General features: G+C 39.9%; 1 protein-coding gene across 1 annotated transcript in view; it reads left to right on the top strand.

Annotated features, from left to right (window-relative positions):
• LGR4 (leucine rich repeat containing G protein-coupled receptor 4) overlaps positions 1–18,135 on the top strand; it is a 72,362-nt gene extending 54,227 nt beyond the window's left edge. The window contains exons 5-18 of the mRNA XM_027705301.1: positions 1,818–2,033; positions 2,689–2,760; positions 4,172–4,240; positions 4,811–4,882; positions 4,969–5,040; positions 5,712–5,780; positions 6,213–6,284; positions 7,416–7,481; positions 8,554–8,625; positions 9,511–9,582; positions 9,882–10,007; positions 11,382–11,503; positions 12,096–12,164; positions 15,154–18,135. Coding sequence (XP_027561102.1) covers positions 1,818–2,033; positions 2,689–2,760; positions 4,172–4,240; positions 4,811–4,882; positions 4,969–5,040; positions 5,712–5,780; positions 6,213–6,284; positions 7,416–7,481; positions 8,554–8,625; positions 9,511–9,582; positions 9,882–10,007; positions 11,382–11,503; positions 12,096–12,164; positions 15,154–16,430 — 2,446 coding nt within the window. The 3' untranslated portion in view covers positions 16,431–18,135. The remainder of the gene's footprint in view (positions 1–1,817; positions 2,034–2,688; positions 2,761–4,171; positions 4,241–4,810; positions 4,883–4,968; positions 5,041–5,711; positions 5,781–6,212; positions 6,285–7,415; positions 7,482–8,553; positions 8,626–9,510; positions 9,583–9,881; positions 10,008–11,381; positions 11,504–12,095; positions 12,165–15,153) is intronic.
• Positions 18,136–18,833: the final 698 nt, after the last annotated feature.

The following is an 18,833-nucleotide window of genomic DNA, read 5'->3' as shown; positions in this document are numbered from 1 at the left end:
GGTTAAGTGTGTTAATTCATGATCAAGCTTATCTTCTGCATTAATCCTTTGTCCTGCCCAGCTTCTCCCTTTGAATTCTGCATGTCCTTTAAGTGTTGGGATCCAGAACCACTTTCAGTACTGTGACTGTACCTGGGGACAAGCACAGCAGTCACTTGGTCCACGCTGCCTGCCCAGAGAGGGTTGAGATGAATGGCTGGAGGCAATGATTTCTGAAACTACCAGCTAGACTTTCAAGAGAATGTCTGATCATGGCTTTAGAAACACAGTGAATGATTAATGTAACTCCAAACCTGTGCTGATTCGTATCATAATAAGCATCAATTCTAGTGGAGGAGGGTGTATCTGTTCTGTCTGTCCAGACAGCAGCACACTGCCATGGCTGGTACAGCACCCATTTCAGAACAGTTATGCAAGGTGAAGTCACTGTGTGTGCAGCCAAGTGGCTCAGCCTCTAGGTCAGAGGACAGTCAAGAGCTGCCTGGTGCTCTCAGCCCTGTGCCTTCTCAGATTCATTACAGTCCATTTTTTTAATCTCATGGGTCATCACTGCTTTATAAATGTTTTGCTTCTTCCTGGGTTATCCCTTTCCCCTTCTCATTCCTGGGGCTTCCATATGCTTAAATCCAAGCCTTTTAGTAGGGTGGTTTTCCACTTTTGTCCCAAGCACATCTGGTTACATGGCATAGCACAGACAAATCTGAACCAGTCTCTGTCTGTGTCCTTTGCCCGCCCTGGCTGCCAGTGGTGCTGTCCAAACAACTGCACTGCTAGTGAAGGAAGATGAAAAAACAAATTGGTTCAGAAAGTGTTGCACGAGGAAAAATCCCGTGTCATTTTGGGTGAGAGTTTCAGTTGTCACTGCCAAAGCCTGCCCGAGCTGCAGGATCAGGTTTGTCAGCTGTCACGGATCAGGATTCTGGTCTGACAGTAACACCTGTGCCTCCTGCCATCAGGGCTTCACATCTGGAGCTGAGCACATGTATTTTGGCAACCTGGCTTTCCAGGTGTGGAGTTCTTTTGTTTGATGCTTTGAAACCTGAAGCAGAGGTGAAACCCCGTAGCATAGGTAAGCTGGTAACTGCAGCAGTTATGTGTGGTTTGATTTTTCTCTATGAAAGACAGGTTTGTCACCTTCCATGTGTGTCACTGTTGTGGTTTAAGAATGGTATTCTCCAATATAGTGCTCCCACTGAAAGCACACGTTTCCCACTCACTCCTTCCCCTGCAGTGGGCTGGAGAGGAGAACTGGAGCCACAAAAGGTGACGGTAACAGGTTGAGAGCAGAACAATTTACTGGAAACTACAATGAGATAATAAAAACAAATGGTAACGACAACAATACAAATGACAGAGGGTACAAGAAAGAGGCGGATATTTCACATGGAAACAACAGCACCCAACTGCTCCCCCCAGCACTATGTGGACCTGGCAGGGACCCCTTCTTCCCAGAAGAGACTCCCTTCCCCCCACCCCTGGCAATGGCATCAGGTGGTATAGAATAAACTCCAGGTTATTTCAGTAAAACCCATATAAGCTTGGGGGGGAGAAATTCTTTACAGAGAGGGTTATCAGGCATTGGAACGACCTACCCAGAGAGGTGGTGGATTCACCATCCCTGGAAGTTTTTAAAAAGAGATTGGACGTGGCCCTTAGTGCCATGATATAGTAATTGGAGTTGGATCAGGGGTTGGACTTGATGATCTTGGAGGTCTTTTCCAACCCAACCTATTCTATGATTCTATGACTTCAACTGATATTTCTGCTGATCTGTAGTTTGGGAGTTTGCTACAGGAATCCTTTCTGTTCCAATACAGGCGTTTAGATGCCAACCACATCACTGCCATACCAGAGGACAGCTTTGAGGGGCTGGTGCAGCTGCGTCACCTCTGGTTGGATGACAACAGCCTGACAGAAGTTCCCATCTACCCGCTCAGCAACCTGCCCTCTCTGCAGGCGTTAACGCTGGCCCTCAACAAGATAACACACGTCCCTGACTATGCATTTACAAACCTCTCCAGTCTGGTTGTCCTGTGAGTATTTGTATTTCGTGGGTCGCTTTGCTTTCCTCCTCGGTTACAGTTTTGATTAATCTGGGTTGAAAATGGTTGTTTTGCTGCGTTTTAGCTCAGTTATCTAGAAACAGCCTGTGCTGCCAACATGAGATGATGCCATGGGCACTAAAGAACCTGCCCAAAGTTTGCTCAAGACTTTCATCCTAAACAGAAAGTCAAATGGGCTGTGGGTAGTGAAATTTCATTTATGTATTCCTGATATCTCATTATAGGAATGAATATTTCAAACCGGTGGTTGTCAGAGAAAGCTTTCAGAGGTATTAAAAGAAGAAAAAAATGATGTTTTATCTGAAACCTGTTTCTGTGTAGGCTTAAAAACCTCCAAGAAATAATGTGAAAAACTAGTTTGATTTATATGTTTAAATCATATTTTTATCACACTTCTGGATAGTGAATAAAGAATTAAAATAGGTTATCTTGACTGCAGGCAATCTATTCTGTTCCCATATGAGGATGATATATTTCTGTCTGGTAGTGAAAGATATTCTTCTACATAACCTCCCCCATGCAATGGTTTTTTCTAAACCATTTAACTCTCTTGAGTTCATAGAAATATCTGCTAATGTGTTAACTTATAGGAAGTCATTCACTTTGTTTTGGTTTTGCTTTTTAGACATCTTCATAATAATAAAATAAAAACCATAGGAAAGCACTGTTTTGATGGATTAGACAACCTTGAAACCTTGTAAGTATGTTTCTTAAAATAATTTCTTGTTCAGTGTTTGTCTCGTTCTCAGCTTAATCAAGGTTACCATACTGTTATGATGAAGGTTTTGCAAATCAGGCACTGTGCAACACATGCCACTAACACTTAGGTCCAGCTCAGGTTTTGGAACTGAAGGCTGGTATCAGTGCAGTGCTCCACCAAAACTAATTAACTCTGTTGAGAAGCAGGTAAATATTAGCCTGGGTGAAATGTCATGCTGGATGATGTGGCTCTAATGTTCTTAGCCCTGATCTAGCTGGTGTATCTTTGCATAGCACTCCACTGAGTCAGGTGGATATATCACAAGTGTTTGAGTGGCCCCGGGGGTGATAAGGGACAAATATTTGTTTCTCAGATTTGCTGTAGGATTAAACATATTTAAGATACGTTGCCAAAACTGTTGTGTGACAACAGGAGGTTTCCGAGGGGGCCCCACTGGGCTGTTTTTCCACTGCTCCTCCTCTCCCAAAGTGCCTCATGGGCAAGGAAGGGCTTTCAGCTGCTTGGGTTACATTTCCCATTTCCCTTCAGCTCACTCAGTGAATATCTAATAAGCAATATCTCCCTTAGCCGTGCATTTTGTTCTGCTTTGGAGGACGTTAAATAAATAAAACTAACGAAGGAGGGCAAGGGCAGGCCAGTGGCAGCCTCAGAAATGCTGCCTCCTCCATCTTGTCATTCTCTTAGAACCTCAGTTAACTAATGACATTCTGTGTAAATACACGCAGCTGATGTGAGACTGAAAATGGGGTTTGCTGCTTATAAAGGAATCCCTTTTGCAGAAAAAAAAGACTGTGACAAGTCCTGACATTACTGCTGGAACAGTGATGTGCTAACTGAGAATTCAGCAGATCCCTGTCACTCGTGTATTGATTCGGTGTCATGAGACTTCTCTGTGCCTCTAATTTATTTTATTTGTAATTGCCTTTGCCACGAGGTTTGCTGTTACCTAATGGCTTATTTACTGTTTGTTCTATAAAACCTGGACGAAAAGTTTTCTTAGTAAATTAATAAAGAGTAATCATTTTTACTAGGTTTTTTTTTATTATCATTTAATAATCTTTGAAATCATAGTTCATTTCCATGTAAATTCGGTTGAAGAAAAATGTGTGAGGTATTGAAAAATACTGAGCTTTGCCGTAAGGAAATATTATTTGACTTAATATGAATAATCCTCTGGATAATATTAAATATCTTACCTAAGTTATTAGTTGATTAAAAAGCATGTAAAACATCAGAAGACTAAATCTAAGTTGAAGTTATTCTTTGGTCTAGTTAAAGGTGTTCTGAGAACTTCTTACTTTCGTTGGACTGTCTTAAACAAAAACTGTTTTTGACAATTCATGACTACTATTAAAATTTTTTAATGTTCTTGCTTTGTTTCTTCTAGAGATTTAAATTACAATAACATGGTAGAGTTCCCTGAAGCCATAAAAGCACTCCCAAGTCTAAAGGAGTTGTGAGTATTTCTTATTCTCCCTTTTCACTGGTTTTCTTTCTCCTTTCCATAAATAAGAAAAGAAATTCCTGGATTTAAGAGTGTTTGTCTCATTATGCAGCAGCCTAAATCAGTTTAAGTTATGCTAAGTGAAGCTATAATTAAAGAAAAATATAATCATCATCTAGAGAGGGAATGTGTTGAAAATTATTTTGGAGTTACATAAGCAAGCAATTTATTCAGGAGAACCATTAGCATAGATCTTAATCACAAGCTGGTTTTGGCCTCCAGTAGCAGAATTAAGTATTCATTGATCATACATGTTTTCTTTGTCCCCTCCTTAAGAGAGGAGTAAGAAAAGTGAAAGTACAGCATCATGTTTGGACAGAATAATTTCTTTCTAATGAAATATTTTCAGTTCAGCTGATGTGCAGTGGGCAGAAATCATACCTTTAAAGTCATTCCTATTTAACTGCAATCTTGGTTTTGGCAGGATTGGGAATTGAGTAGATGTGAAGAAAATAACTCTTGGTTGAATCTGCTGGCAGTGTATTTTTAAATGTTGATTTTCTTCTTTGCTGATATCTTTAGGGGATTTCACAGTAACTACATTTCCATAATTCCTGATGGTGCATTTGCAGGAAACCCCCTTCTAAGAACGATGTAAGTAATTTTCATGCATCTATTTTTAACTGTTAGCAGACAGTGACTCTAAGAACAACCATTGAAACATGTTTTTCATTTCCCAGACATTTGTATGATAATCCTTTGTCTTTTGTGGGGAACTCAGCATTTCAGAATCTGTCAGATCTGCATTCCCTGTAAGTACTCTCTTGACAATATAGTACAATGAATGGGTATGAAATGTGGTGGCTAAGAACTCAAAATAAATAAATTTTCTGACTCCCTCTTACCTTATAATTTTCTTGCAGTAAGTTTTAACAAAATTGTTATTGTTGGGAATACCAGTTTCTTCAGAAGCTCTAGTAAATGTGCTCTACAAACTTTTTTTCTATTACCTTTCATAAGACACATAACCCCAGGCTAAATGCTCAGGTTCTTACTTAAACAAACTGCAATATGTCCTCAGTGGTTTTTTTTGAGCAGGGATGTACATTGTGAGAATGTTTTGCAGGTTAGTGCCTGCATGCCCTCAAAAGGTGTCAGTTCTGGGGGTGACAAATAAGCAAAATGGAGTGAAACTTTGAACTACAAACTATACTTTCCATAAGTGTGTTGATATCACTCTTTCCAGTTTGCTGAATTCCAGTTGTTTGCTCATGGAGGAGTAATTCATCAAGCAAAGAAGTAGTATAAAAAGCAGTGAAAAGATCATCTTTCACACACTATTCGAGTGTAAAATTTAAATAAAAGCAATGAGAGTGTTACAATGTCTCCTTAGTGCAAATATCTACCTGATAATAAGATGGAATGTCACAACTCAATTTCATAACAGTTTACAGCTAATTTCCATGGGGATATTTTTTTTTAGGGTCATTCGGGGTGCCAGCATGGTGCAGTGGTTTCCTAATTTGACAGGAACTGTAAACCTGGAGAGCTTGTAAGTATCTTCTACAGAAACAAATTTCAGTAATTTCTTGGGTTTGCTTCTTGTGAAGTAATTGAAATACAATAAGTGGATCTGGAGAGGAACTGCATATATTTCTCTTCCTGTCAATAGACTTAACAACACAACTTTTCTTACTCTGATACCTGGGTGCCTCTTGACATTTTTTTTTTTCAGTAGGGTAAGCTGATAAAAGCCTTTGAAAAGGCCATTGGTACTAAATCCCTCTCACAGAACTGAAAAACAGAAAAGTTGTCCTCTTCTAAAAAAAAAAAACAAAGAAAAAATTTGGTGGGTGAATCTGTCACCCTGGTAGTTGAGACACCATCCTTATTCTGCTCTTCTATATGCTTGTTATGCCATCTGCCATCAACAATACAGGCATTTAGATATGTGGCTTTGGTGGTGTTTTTTTTGTTTCCACAGAACTCTAACAGGGACCAAGATAAACAGTATTCCTGTTAATTTATGCCAGGAGCAAAAGGTGCTTCGAACTTTGTAAGTAGACACATTGTGCCTCTCTTTTCATCTGCACCAGAATGCTTTGAAAGAAACTTAAATCTAATTTAAAGCAAAAGTATTGCTTTGAATTGCTCATCCTAGTAGTTCTGTCAAAGCTGGACATTTTGGGTTCTTGGTTCTTCACATCAAGGTGTTTGGCAGAGTTGATGTAATGCCTTACATTCCCTAAACAGAGTCCCCTTTGTAGGGTTGCACTATATTTCTTTCATATGTTATAAGAGATATCTGAGATGGTGCTGCAGAGAACAGTCTTTGCATGTTCAGATTCACTCTGCCACCACTCATCCTTAACACAACATCTACATTCAGAGGTTAAGGAAGAGTTTAGTTACAGTGCTTTGACTTTTCGTGTCCAGGAACAGGGGACAGAGCATCAGGACCCAAGAGAAATGGAGGGGAGGATTAGGAAGAAGGTAGCAATACAAAGCTCAAACAGAAAAAGCAGTAAGGATGTGTTAAAATTAATGCAAAAACCCCCAAACTGGTAACTGAAGCCATCAGGACAGTAGGGATAGACCATGTTTGCAAAGGATACGTGCAGGAAAATGTGGAACAAAAGCAAATCCTGAAAAAGGGAGGAGAAAAAGTACGCTCTGTTTAATATAAGAAAAAATGGGGAGAAGGAATGATAGGGTGGGATTTATTTTCAAACAGCAGTTTATCTTTTGAATAGAAATTTTGAGATTATTAGCTTGTTTCTAGTTTCTTTTTTTTTTTTTTGCTGCATAGTTTCAGAGAACATTCTGAGCTTTCCTAGCTCTGCTTAAGGAGGTAGCAGCACACTGCATCAAAACTGGCACCAAATTCCTCCATTACATACAATTTCTCCAGTTTATTCTGAAAAAAGCAGGTTATCAATAAGCTTTTTTATATTACAACTCTCAGAATTCAGGGAGCTTGTACAGTATGTTTTTAGGGTATGCATATACCCAGATAGACACTTGGGGTTCCCTCCATGATTTTCTCTAAACTGCCCTTAGTTTTTCCACAGAATGGCACTAACAGGAAGATTTTTCTGTCAGTCTATTTAACTGTTACCAGTGCTGGGACGTTTCAAGTAGAAAGGAGTGTGAACTAAGCATCTTTCTCCTGTTTTCTGTTTTGAAGGGACTTGTCTTATAACAATATAAAGGACCTCCCAAGTTTTAAGGGCTGCCACTCCTTGGAAGAAATGTAAGTAGAAATAAGTGTTGTTTATCTTTATTAACTCCTTAGTGTGCTGAGTCCACCTCCCTAGAAACTTTTTTGCTTCATGTTAGATCGTAAGTTTCTAAAATTAAGGACAGAGAGAGAGATGACCACCACCTGTGAGGAGTGGAGTGTGCTGGACTGAGAATTCAACCATGTGTGGTTTCCTCAACTAGTTAATGTTTAATTATCCCTGTGGTACAAAAGAATTGAAAGACACACCTCAATCCCACGTTTCATGGCAGTATTGCTATGCACATAAATGGAACGAGCATTTGTGTCTTTTCCTTCCTGCCTGTTGTCCCTTCCACTCTTCAGTTCCCTCCAGCCATCAGCATGTGCTTGTGTAAAATGAGGTTTTTTCCCCAGTCCCTGTGAGACACATTTAAAGCCCATCTTTGTTTTTCCTAATTTCATTGCTTTAAATCTACTTAAGTTTAATTGCCAGACCCTATGCAATTTTTCCACTTGTGTATGTTCTTACTTCTCCTTCTACCTCTCAAGTTTCTATCCCCTTAATCAGAGTGGGGCTAGCAGGCCTGTGGACCTTTGTTATACTCTTTACATCTCCAGGCTCATACCCATTGTTCATTGTAAAGGGAGCTAGTGAACTGGAATTAAAATTTTCCCACTAGCTCTTGAGGCATTTGTCAATATTTTCCTTTCATAAATCTGCATTTTGGAAAATGGAAGTGTACCTGTGGTTAAAATATGCCTAAAGACTTCCTGCAGAATGGAGTACAGTTGTTTTAAATCTTAGTGTGACTCTTCAACATTCACAGTGTTATTTTTAGCTTGAAGGTAATTCAGTCCACACTAAACAGTCTTTTCTAAATTAAATGAGTTGTGCATTGGATAGAGGTGCCACGAAAGTGCTTCATGGTTGTATTATGTAGCTAATGCAAAATAGTTAAACAGCCTGCCCACCAGGGGAAATGAGAAAAATCCTGCCATTGATCAGGCTAAATGCATGTATTAGCAGGTACCAAGCTCTCCCTTGGTTTGAAGTCAGCTCATGTAGCTAATAAAGTTCTGTTTCTGCTTCTTCCCTTTGCAGTTCCTTACAACATAATCAAATACAAGAAATTGCAGAGGACACCTTTCAAGGACTGTCCTCCCTTCGTATCCTGTAAGTGCACAGAGCTGCAGTGCTGAGGAAAACAAGATCATGTTTTTGATTCCCATGTAAACTGATGTCAGGGTTTGGTGCTATAAATTTGACTGATGGCAAAAGGCCAGGTTTGCTGGATCCCAAGATAAAGTAAACCAAGTACAAGAGATACTAGCAGCAGCCAGTTTCAGCCCCCTCCCTTCTACTCTCTATTTTTTTCTAGCCCATAAAGATATTTTTATGTATATGGAGACTGAAAATGAGATCTTTTTTCCTGGTGCTCCACTATTTTGCATTATAACCACATTATTCCATTATGTAGTATTTATTGGAGAGATCCTGTCTGCTTTCCTCAGGAGGAGCAGATCAGTAAAGAAAATTATCCTCTCCCCTTACATCTCTAGGTATATGAAGATTATATGAGAAACATTTTAAATTATCAGGAAAAAAATCCACAAATTGACAGGTATTTTAAAAGGAATAAGTCATGGTGGCCCAGCAGAAGCTGGAGCTGGATTTTGACATCCGAAAATGCAGGTGCTCTTCTGCCTGTTCTTTTGTTGTCTTCCCCCACCTCTGCCAGTGTGCAGTTCTCACCAAAGTGGTTGTCCTGGCACCTTTGTGCTGGGAATAGGTGGTGCCAGAGCCAGCCTCTGCCTTGGGAGCACAGGCTGTGCTCCTGGCAGCAGGAAGGAAGGGAAAGGGAGCAGGAGTGGGAGATGGATTCAGCTGTGGGGATGAGGTGAAGCAGGATACAGCTGCCTTACCGAGGGATTTGGCTGCTGCTGCACCTGGCTGACTGCGAAGAGAGGGGAAATGATCTTAGCTTTTTCTCTTAGTACAGTGGCTGTTACAAAGATTTGGTGAAACTGCTAAAATAATCTCCTTTGGCATTCACTGCAGGGACCTCAGTAGAAATCGGATTCGTCAGATCCACAAAGAAGCTTTTATCTCTGTTGGAGCTCTTGTTAACCTGTAAGTAGGCTATTTGTGCAGTCAACTCCTCTCTCTATTATAAAACTTCTGAGATAGTGAATATTTTTAGCTTAAAACTGATACATGCCCATCATTTAATATCTGTAAATCAGGAAGCCTCTTGCCAGCTGAACATATGCAGGGCACACTTCTTTAGAGTGCCTGCTGCACTGACAGGTATATGCCAGACCACAGCCTTCCATGAGACTTTAAAAGTCCTTCCTGCTTCAGTGAAGTGCATGCTATAGGATCTTCAAACTTACTTTGTTTGTAACACTGTCTTAATATTCACATTCCAGCGACCTAAGTTTCAATGAGCTCACTTCAGTTCCAACTGAAGGACTGAGTGGGCTGAACCAGCTTAAACTCACGGGCAATTCTGAGCTGAAAGAAGCTTTGGCAGCAAAGAACTTCGCAAAGCTCCGGTACGTCGGTAAATAACACCACAGAGCACCTCGTTCTCACAGCAACAAGCAATGGGACAATAAATGAAGCCAGTTTAGACAGTGCTCATGACACATGATCAGGCCCTTTGCTGAGTCCTGTAGTGCCTCAATGTTGGTGTATATGAAAGGGCATCTGACTCTTCTGGTATAAGAAACCATTTGCGGACAATTTTCTCGGTATCTTTTCTGTTTTTCCTCCACCACTTTCCAGGCAGGCACCATCTCACTTGGGAGGAGTGGTTTGGGTGGATTTCCATTTGTTATTGAACTGAGCACATCTGTCTTTTACTGTGGAAAATGGGAGCAGATGCACAGGTGTCTCATTCCATAATCACCGTGCTTTATATATATGCCATTTGTTCTTGGAGGCAAATGATAAGAGGAACAGTAATCACTCAAATGGAAACTTGTGACTGATTTCTGTGGGATGTGGATCAGACAGGGATGAACTGCTTTCCATTTTCAAAGATCTTTCTGCACATGAAGAAGAAGCAGTTATAAATTATTTCTCACACTGTCCGATGGAAAAAGTGGAGATGAAGCTACTGTTAATTTGTCTAAGGCCAGCAAAGGAATCCATGTCACTTTTAGAATCAGGCTTCAGCAGTAGTGTGGAAACAGCAGATTGTTTTTTAGGTTTTGATCTGTGTTTGAGAATTCATGCTTTCTGGGATTCTTTAGATTGATGTCCCTCCTAAATATCTGCAAGAGGAGAATTCAGGAACAATACTGCAGATAGTTGATAATGTAGCCTTGAGTCAGAAAAATTAGCTTCTGGTCTGCTATTGCTTCATTGCTTATGTGGATTTTTTAGAACTCTGTGTGCAGGTGTACTTCTCTGCCAGAATAATAATATGTACTATTTCTGCCAAACACATGTAAAAAAAATTAGAAATCTTATTTTGGTACCACAAACGAAGAGTGAGAAGGAAAGATGTAACTTAAAAGCTTGTAGTCATCTGGGAATTAACTTTCTTACAAAACAGTTACTCTTTAATTAGCGTGCTTAATTAGTTTTCAGTTTAATTTGTACAGCAACGCCACAAACACTGATCAGAATTTGGTTTGTATACAGAATAGAATGAATAGTAGAGGGCTAAACATAGTAACATTTTCTTAGTGCTTCTCACAGCAGGCAAGACTTGTATGCATCACCTGTCCTTTATCTCGGTGCAAGAGTTTGTCAGAAGTGGTTATGCCTGCTCCAAATTGAAGTAGTTTTTTATTGGCAACTGCAAAAAAAGAAGCTTTAAGTTTAGCACTGAAGTGTGCTATCTAAATATTTTTAATAGATAGTAATCTTAACTCTGGTTACAGTGCTTACCCATCTTCGTTGTTCTGCCTGTATTTCAGGTCACTCTCTGTACCATATGCTTACCAGTGCTGTGCATTTTGGGGTTGTGATTCTTATTTAAACTCTAATGCTGAAGATTCCAGTCACCAAGATCAAGGTGCCTTGATGGATCGTGAGAAGGGTAAATGTTTCATTGTACTTAACCAGCAGTATTGTTTTGTGCTGGACTCAAATAACAGTGTATGTTGTCTTTGAATAAGGGAGTATGAAAAATGTAAAGCTGAAAGTGCTTAGCATTTGCTTACAAATCAGCAGTACCTTGTTCCTTCTAAATACATGAGAGGTATTTGTCAGACGCTGTAAGACTTGCCTGTATGGGAAAAAAAAATCAACTTTTTAAAAAAAAAAGTTCAAACTGCAAGTATTGCTTCTGTCATGGTTTTACTGTTCTCAGTATTTCGACCTTCCTATTCAGACAGGGCTTGTCCCTTCCACTGTCTGTTTCAGGGTCCTGGTGATCAAAGATGTTGCTTTGTTATAAAGCACTGTGAGTACCTGGGTCAGGCAGGAGTAACTCAAACTGCTGCACCTATTTCTGCACTGAGCTTTCGACCTTATGTGGCAAACTAGAGCAACTCCACTTGTTAAAGGCTGGAGTGCTGGTGGAACTGTTAGGTGTTTGATCCCTCAAAAGACTACTCCCATCCTGGGCAGCTTCACTGCATTTCACTTTTATTTTCTTTCTATGACTAACATGTTTTTCATTTTTACAGCTGATGTTCTGAGAAATGAGGAAAATGAGGAACTGGGACAGACTATTATTCACTGTACACCAGCAACAGGTAAATCCTGTAATGTGCTTTAGCCACACTGTGAACTTCAGGCACGGTGTTACGCAAAGAGCTGGCTGCAGAATTACATGTTTTATTCCTGGTAACCATTCTGTACACAGGAGATTAATTTATACAGTGAAACATCACTTGATGTCAGTTTTGGATGAGCAATCACAAAGATTTGACTGAGCTTTAGACACGTAGCACTTTATTGGAGAACTATGCTAGGAAAAATACTGGAGTTTCTTTCCATAAGCAGAACAATCAAGATCGTAATACTTGTATTTGGAGTCTGCTGTATTTAATGCACTGTGTCCCCTAATTCTGCTTTATTTTTGCCAAGGGGATGTCTTCTGTGGAGCAGACTGTATGAATGCTCACCTGTTTCAGTGGCAGTTCAGCCCATACTCTAAAAGCTTGACTCAGGCTGCTGTCATTGGTGGCTTTAGCAAAGCTTGATGTCTTTGCAGGAGAGTGGATGAGGAACACTCACGCGATCCCCAGCCCTGCTGTAGCTGCATTAAGTGAGAGCAGAGGGCTGTTACAAGTAGTTGGAGTAGGTGGTAGCATCTTAAACTGCTAGAGACACTTGTGCAAGGAACAGTCTTATTGGCACACCAGAACTACCAATTCAGGCTTGAACGGTCCATGAGTGTTGAAAGGCTTTGATTTTGCAATGAATATTTCCATTCCAGGCAGCTTTTTTTTCTGCCCTTCTGCTTCTCTTTCTCAAACTGCAAATTTCCATACATGGTTCCACTCCTAAAAGCAATTATGGTGGTGCTTCCTACTTCCTTGCCTTTGCCACAGCCTCTCCAGAGGATGCCTTCCATACATCTTGTATGCTCCTGTTTGCATAAAAAGGAACACATAGATGGGGGAAACAGTGTGCTTCCAGTAAAGTTACTTCTAGATGAGCAGGAGTTATCCAAGTCTTATTTCATTCTTTTCTCCTAACTTGTATTTTACATCATGAAAATCTGTTCATTCTCCATCTTTTGGGCTAGCTCGAGCTTTAGTATCCAGCATATCACAAGGATTTCTTGATCACAGCCAAAAAGAACTGTGGTCAGACAGTCAAATATACTATTAATGTAATTGTAAATAATCTGAGAGTTAATTTGTTAATGCCGTTTATTTGTTTTTGATCTCCTGTTCACAGAATGAGAATTCAGATGGTGTGTTACATGGGTTAAATCTTTGAAGTCTTCAGTTCTTTCTTTTTGCCCATGCCAGAAACGCTGTAGTAGATGTAAAAGGAACGAAGAGCTTGTTTTACAAGTTCAAAATTTGCCTTGTTTTTCGCCAGTCCCTCCCATACTAACAAGTTTCTGTGCCATGTTGTCATCTGGTCATAAGTAAGATACTCCACCCACCATGTAAGTTCTGAATCACTGCTCAACTCGTAGATCCACCTTTCACTTTGCCTAATGGCAGGAATGGATTGCTGAGCAGTGGTGTTCAAGTAGCTCAGGTTCTCTGAAAGATGTGAAACTCATCCTTCCGAGCATGAATTTTTCCCCTCCTCCCACATGGGCTGGAAATATCAGTGAGAGAGGAGGGTAGTTTTTAACTCTAAGGATGGCAAGACTTCAGGAGAAAGATAGGAAAGGGTGGTGGGTTTTGTTTGTCTAAAGTACAGCTGCTAGAAAAATGGCTTCAAATTGATTTTTGTAAGCACAGAATTGACATTTTTAAATTTCCCTAGTGGGAAGTTGTTTTTATTTTTATGTAGGTCAGCTTAGCAGGTATCGTTGTGTCATGTGAATGTATTGTAAAACTGATTATTCTGGCACGGATGCCTTAGTTGGGAATACCTGCTAAAAAGGGATATTACTGCTGATTTTACTGGTCTGTTCATCCAGTGAGCACCATTATTTCATGCCCATAAATGAAGCTCGCTCATTTAAACAAACAAAATATTAATTTTTATCTTGTCAGTTCATTAATTGCTGGAAGTTGCGTTGGGCCTTGGGAGATCCTTGCACTGCATTTAATGGTTCTGTGCAGTTGTGTTTCAGCCCATGTTAGGGGTGGGTTGTCCTTATCTTTCCCCTGCCAAAAGGGAAGGCGTGTGCTGTGCAGAGCCAGGGTCACAGGCTGAGTCTGGCTCAGAAGCTCCAGCCTTTGCAGAGTTTGGCATTTTCCTTCAGCTCCCTGACTGCAGGGAGGGATCCCGAGCTGTTGTGCTTTGGACAATTAGCGGTGCCTAATGGGGATATAGGAGAGGTTCAGCTCTTCTGTTACTTAAAATCAGTAGGACTTCCCTATGGAATAAATAGCAATTAGAAGGGTAAGCAATAGTAGTGATCTTTCTTCCTTGTCTTGCCTCCTATTATTTTGCTTATTGGGCTTTTTTTACTATTTAAGCATTTTTAAGTGGTGAAAAAAGAAGAAAAAAAAATCATTTTCCTATATGGCTTTCCAAGCTCACAGTGTGTTTCAGTGACAAGGATGGAGGACAGGGCTTGTGGTAAATTCCTGTCCTTATTGAAGCTGATTAAATTGAATTTGTCGGCTGTTTTACAGATGTTTCCTTGTGACCAAAAGTTACTCCAGAAGGCATGTTTGTGAATCATTTTTTGAGAGAACATGTTCCTTCTAAAAAATTCCTTCCCCTTGCAAGTGGGTTGTGAACATTTGTTTTCATATTTTTTGCCAATCTTTTTTTATGATGTATAAAATCTAAATAAAAGTATTTCGGTGACACTAATAAAAGCTATTTTGAGTAGCTAAAAGTAATTAAGTTTGTTTAGCTAGCTTGTTTATACAGTGTTCTCAAGTGACCATTCACTGTGTTATTATTTCAGGCATAATTAATTAGTAAATAGCTTCAGCAGAATAGTTTACTTTCAACTGACCTATTTAGCAGTTCAGCTGTGTACCCTATTCATTAATTAATGAGTACTCTTGTAATACCTTTTCAAAATCTTGCTTGTTAAGGCAGAATTTTTTCCTAAATTGGTTGTCCTTCTCTTTGTTTTTTGTTTTCTTCTAGGTGCCTTTAAGCCTTGTGAATATTTATTGGGCAGCTGGATGATTCGACTTACTGTCTGGTTTATTTTTTTGGTTGCTTTGTTCTTCAACCTGCTTGTCATGTTAACAATATTTGCATCCTGTACTACACTGCCATCTTCCAAGCTGTTTATAAGCCTGATTTCTGTCTCTAACTTATTTATGGGAGTCTATACTGGTATTTTAACTTTCTTGGATGCTGTCTCTTGGGGAAGATTTGCTGAATTTGGCATATGGTGGGAGACTGGCAGTGGTTGCAGAGTTGCTGGGTTTCTTGCAGTCTTTTCGTCAGAAAGTGCCATTTTTTTCCTGATGTTGGCAGCTGTCGAACGGAGCTTCTCTGCGAAGGAGTTCATTAAAAAGGGGAAAAGCAATCGCCAAAAACAATTTCAAATTGCAGCGATTTTTGCTTTCCTGTGTGCCGTGGTAGCGGGATGCTTACCACTTTTTTATAAAGCTGAGTACTCGGCATCCCCCCTTTGCTTGCCCTTCCCCACCGGAGAAACGCCTTCACTTGGTTTCACAGTAACTTTAGTGCTCCTGAATTCGTTGGCGTTTTTGCTAATGGCTGTTATCTACACTAAACTCTATTGCAACCTGGAAAAAGAGGATCTCTCCGAAAACTCCCAGTCCAGCACGATTAAGCATGTTGCTTGGCTAATCTTCACGAACTGCATCTTTTTCTGCCCTGTTGCGTTCTTCTCGTTCGCGCCGCTGATCACCGCGATTTCCATCAGCCCCGAAATCATGAAGTCTGTTACTTTGATATTTTTCCCGCTGCCTGCTTGCCTGAACCCGGTCCTGTACGTATTCTTCAACCCAAAGTTCAAAGAAGACTGGAAGATGCTCAGGCGCCACCTGACCAGGAAGAATGGCGCGGTGGCGATCGCCGTCAACGCTCAAGGGGGCTGCGCCACGCAGGATTTCTACTACGACTGCGGCGTTTACTCCCACCTGCAGGGCAACATCGCCGTGTGCGAGTGCTGCGAGTCGCTCCTTCTGTCCAAGCCCGTGCCCTGTAAACATTTAATAAAGTCTCAGAGCTGCCCCACGCTGGCAGTGGTGCCTTGCCAAAGGCCGGATGGCTACTGGTCGGACTGCGGCACCCAGTCGGCCCACTCCGACTACGCGGACGAGGACGACTCCTTTGTGTCGGACAGCTCGGACCAAGTGCAGGCCTGTGGCCGCGCCTGTTTCTACCAAAGCCGAGGGTTCCCTTTGGTTCGTTACGCCTACAACATACCAAGAATTAAAGACTGAAAAGGCTTTCTGCCACCAGCTGTTCCAATAAAGAGGTATCATGCTTTGCAGACTGTTGCCTGGTTTGACCTTTCGAGCAGGAAGCACTTTTGTAATCGTTGTTTGGTGTCGTTTGTAAAGAAGGGAAGCGGGCAGCAACTTCTTGAGCCATACATTTAAAAAAAAAATTTTAAACGAATAAATCAATTGCCCCGACTGTAAATAATTGGTAAACCAAATTTGTTACCTGATATTTTTACTCTCTCCACGCAATAGTGGTTTCTTTTATACAGTTTTTACATGCTAATGGTGTGTTTCCACGTTGTGCTCCAGTTGTACTTTGCTTCTGCTGTTGGCGAGGTAAGTTCTGTTGATTTCCCTCCCACCCCCCCCCGCCAAAGCACAATATAAAGGACAGCTGTTTGATATCACAGAAATTATTTTTAAATGTAACTTTTCTATAATTAAGCAAAAAAAAAATCTCTTGCTAGCTTTGTATAGTGTATTCAACATTGAATCTCAGGATGAATTTTATTGCAGGGCCAAAAAAGGGATTAATTCTCCCATACGTAACTGTGACAGCAATATAGGAATACTATGTTTGTTTTGTATTTTAAGCCAATATTCAATTAAAAAAAAAGGGTTTGTTGCAGTAAAGCACTTGTAATCCACAATATTCTATAGATTAGGGGAATAAAAATATGAGGTTGTCAGGAGTAGTAGGGTTGAACATGTTTTTCCAGTGATGATGCATTACTTCAGGTGAACCACAGCAAGTTTCTTCAGTATTATGCAGTCAAGTCATAACATTGGAAGGAATGTTGATGTATCAGGGGGTGTTAGTAGTGCTGTCAGTGTACACAACTCATGTCTTTGCAGAAAGACTGACTAATGCTCTGCAGCTTATTGAATGTTACAGCACTCCAGTGATATTTATGGATAGACTGAGCAAATGGAGGGAAAATGCAAAGCAATTTGGCAATGAAGAAAAGCATTTTTTCAGTTATTTTACTGAGAGTGAAAAACACTCTGTGAAGTCACTGATTTTCACATAAATCAGTGCAATCTTTTTAAACCATTAAAGTCCTGAGACCCTAATGATTTAAGTACAATCGGTGATCCATTTTTTCTATATTTAGTTTGAAATCTGATGGCTATAAAGTTATGAATGCATGATTAAGTATTTATGTATGTTTCTTGAACAATACACTAAATCAAGAGCAAATCCACTGCCGTCCCAGTCACTCTGGAGACATTCTCGTTAAGAATTAAAGCTAGATTGCTGTTTTGAGAATTAAACTGTACATACTGTTCATACAATGAATTTTTATCTTTGTATTGTAAGTTATTTGATAGAACCCATGATGGAAAATGTGGCTTCAGTTCATTTTGTTAATTAAAGCTACCTCCTAAACAATAGTGGCTGCCAGTAGCAGAGTGTTTAAAATGTGGTTTATATACTTTTTGCATTGTAAATAGATGTGGTTGTATATTGTCACTGTAATAAAAACAGAATCCTTGTATATCAAAATCATGTAGTTTGTACAAAGTATGGGAGGATTATTTACTGTATGCTGTTAATTTTGTAAGCCAAAATATTCACGTGTAAAAAGGGAAGAAAACCAACCCAGAGTTATTAATTCTTATATTTACACTCATGAATATTACATCTGCAATTAGCATGGAATGTTACACTGAAAGCAAATAAAGGGTACATGAATATTGATTGTTATTTATCTCTGTTTTTCAAAAGTTAAGGCTAAAAATGGTGCACGTGTAGAATTATTGAGGACAAATAATATGTCATCTGCTCTCGGCTGCATGTGGTGAGTTCAGGAAAGAACTGCCAGAAAATTAAGAAAGTTGCCAATTTACATGAGGATTTATGATCTCTGACTAATGCTGTCTTGGCATTCAAAAGATTAAAACCTTCAGTGAGGTGTTTGCCCTCTTACAAAGCAATCTCGTGATTAAAGATGTTATGTATTGTGTTTGAGTTAAAATGTTTTTGTATGGCTTGGATAATCATACAGATTATAATTTTCATATTGGTACTTTTTTTATGTTGAGAGTTGGGGGGTTTTTTTTAAGCTATCATTTTATAAGAGTCACAGTCTGTCCCACATTCCCTCTGTTGGCCAACCTGTCAAAGGTGACAAGAATGCTTCTCAAAAAGGACTATAAATGTCAGCTGCCATTTATGATCAGTAGAGAAGGAAATCCAAGCCTCAAGCTTCCAAAAAGCCAGTTGTATTTTCAAACCGTGTTCTTGAGAATGGATTCATTTCTTCTGTGTTTTACAAATGATTCTTCACTGCAATGCTATTAAAAAGGTCCGATGTGATCCATTTGAAGTTCTGGTACTTCATTTTACATCAGTATGTTTGTGGGGTTCAGCTGTGCTAGTGGTTAACTCTTCCTGCA

The sequence above is a fragment of the Neopelma chrysocephalum genome, unplaced genomic scaffold, assembly GCF_003984885.1.
Source record: "Neopelma chrysocephalum unplaced genomic scaffold, ASM398488v2 Primary Assembly neopelma1_323, whole genome shotgun sequence".
NCBI lineage: Eukaryota > Metazoa > Chordata > Aves > Passeriformes > Pipridae > Neopelma > Neopelma chrysocephalum.
Note: the sequence above shows the minus strand (reverse complement) of the source record. Positions and strands in the feature narration are given on the sequence as shown.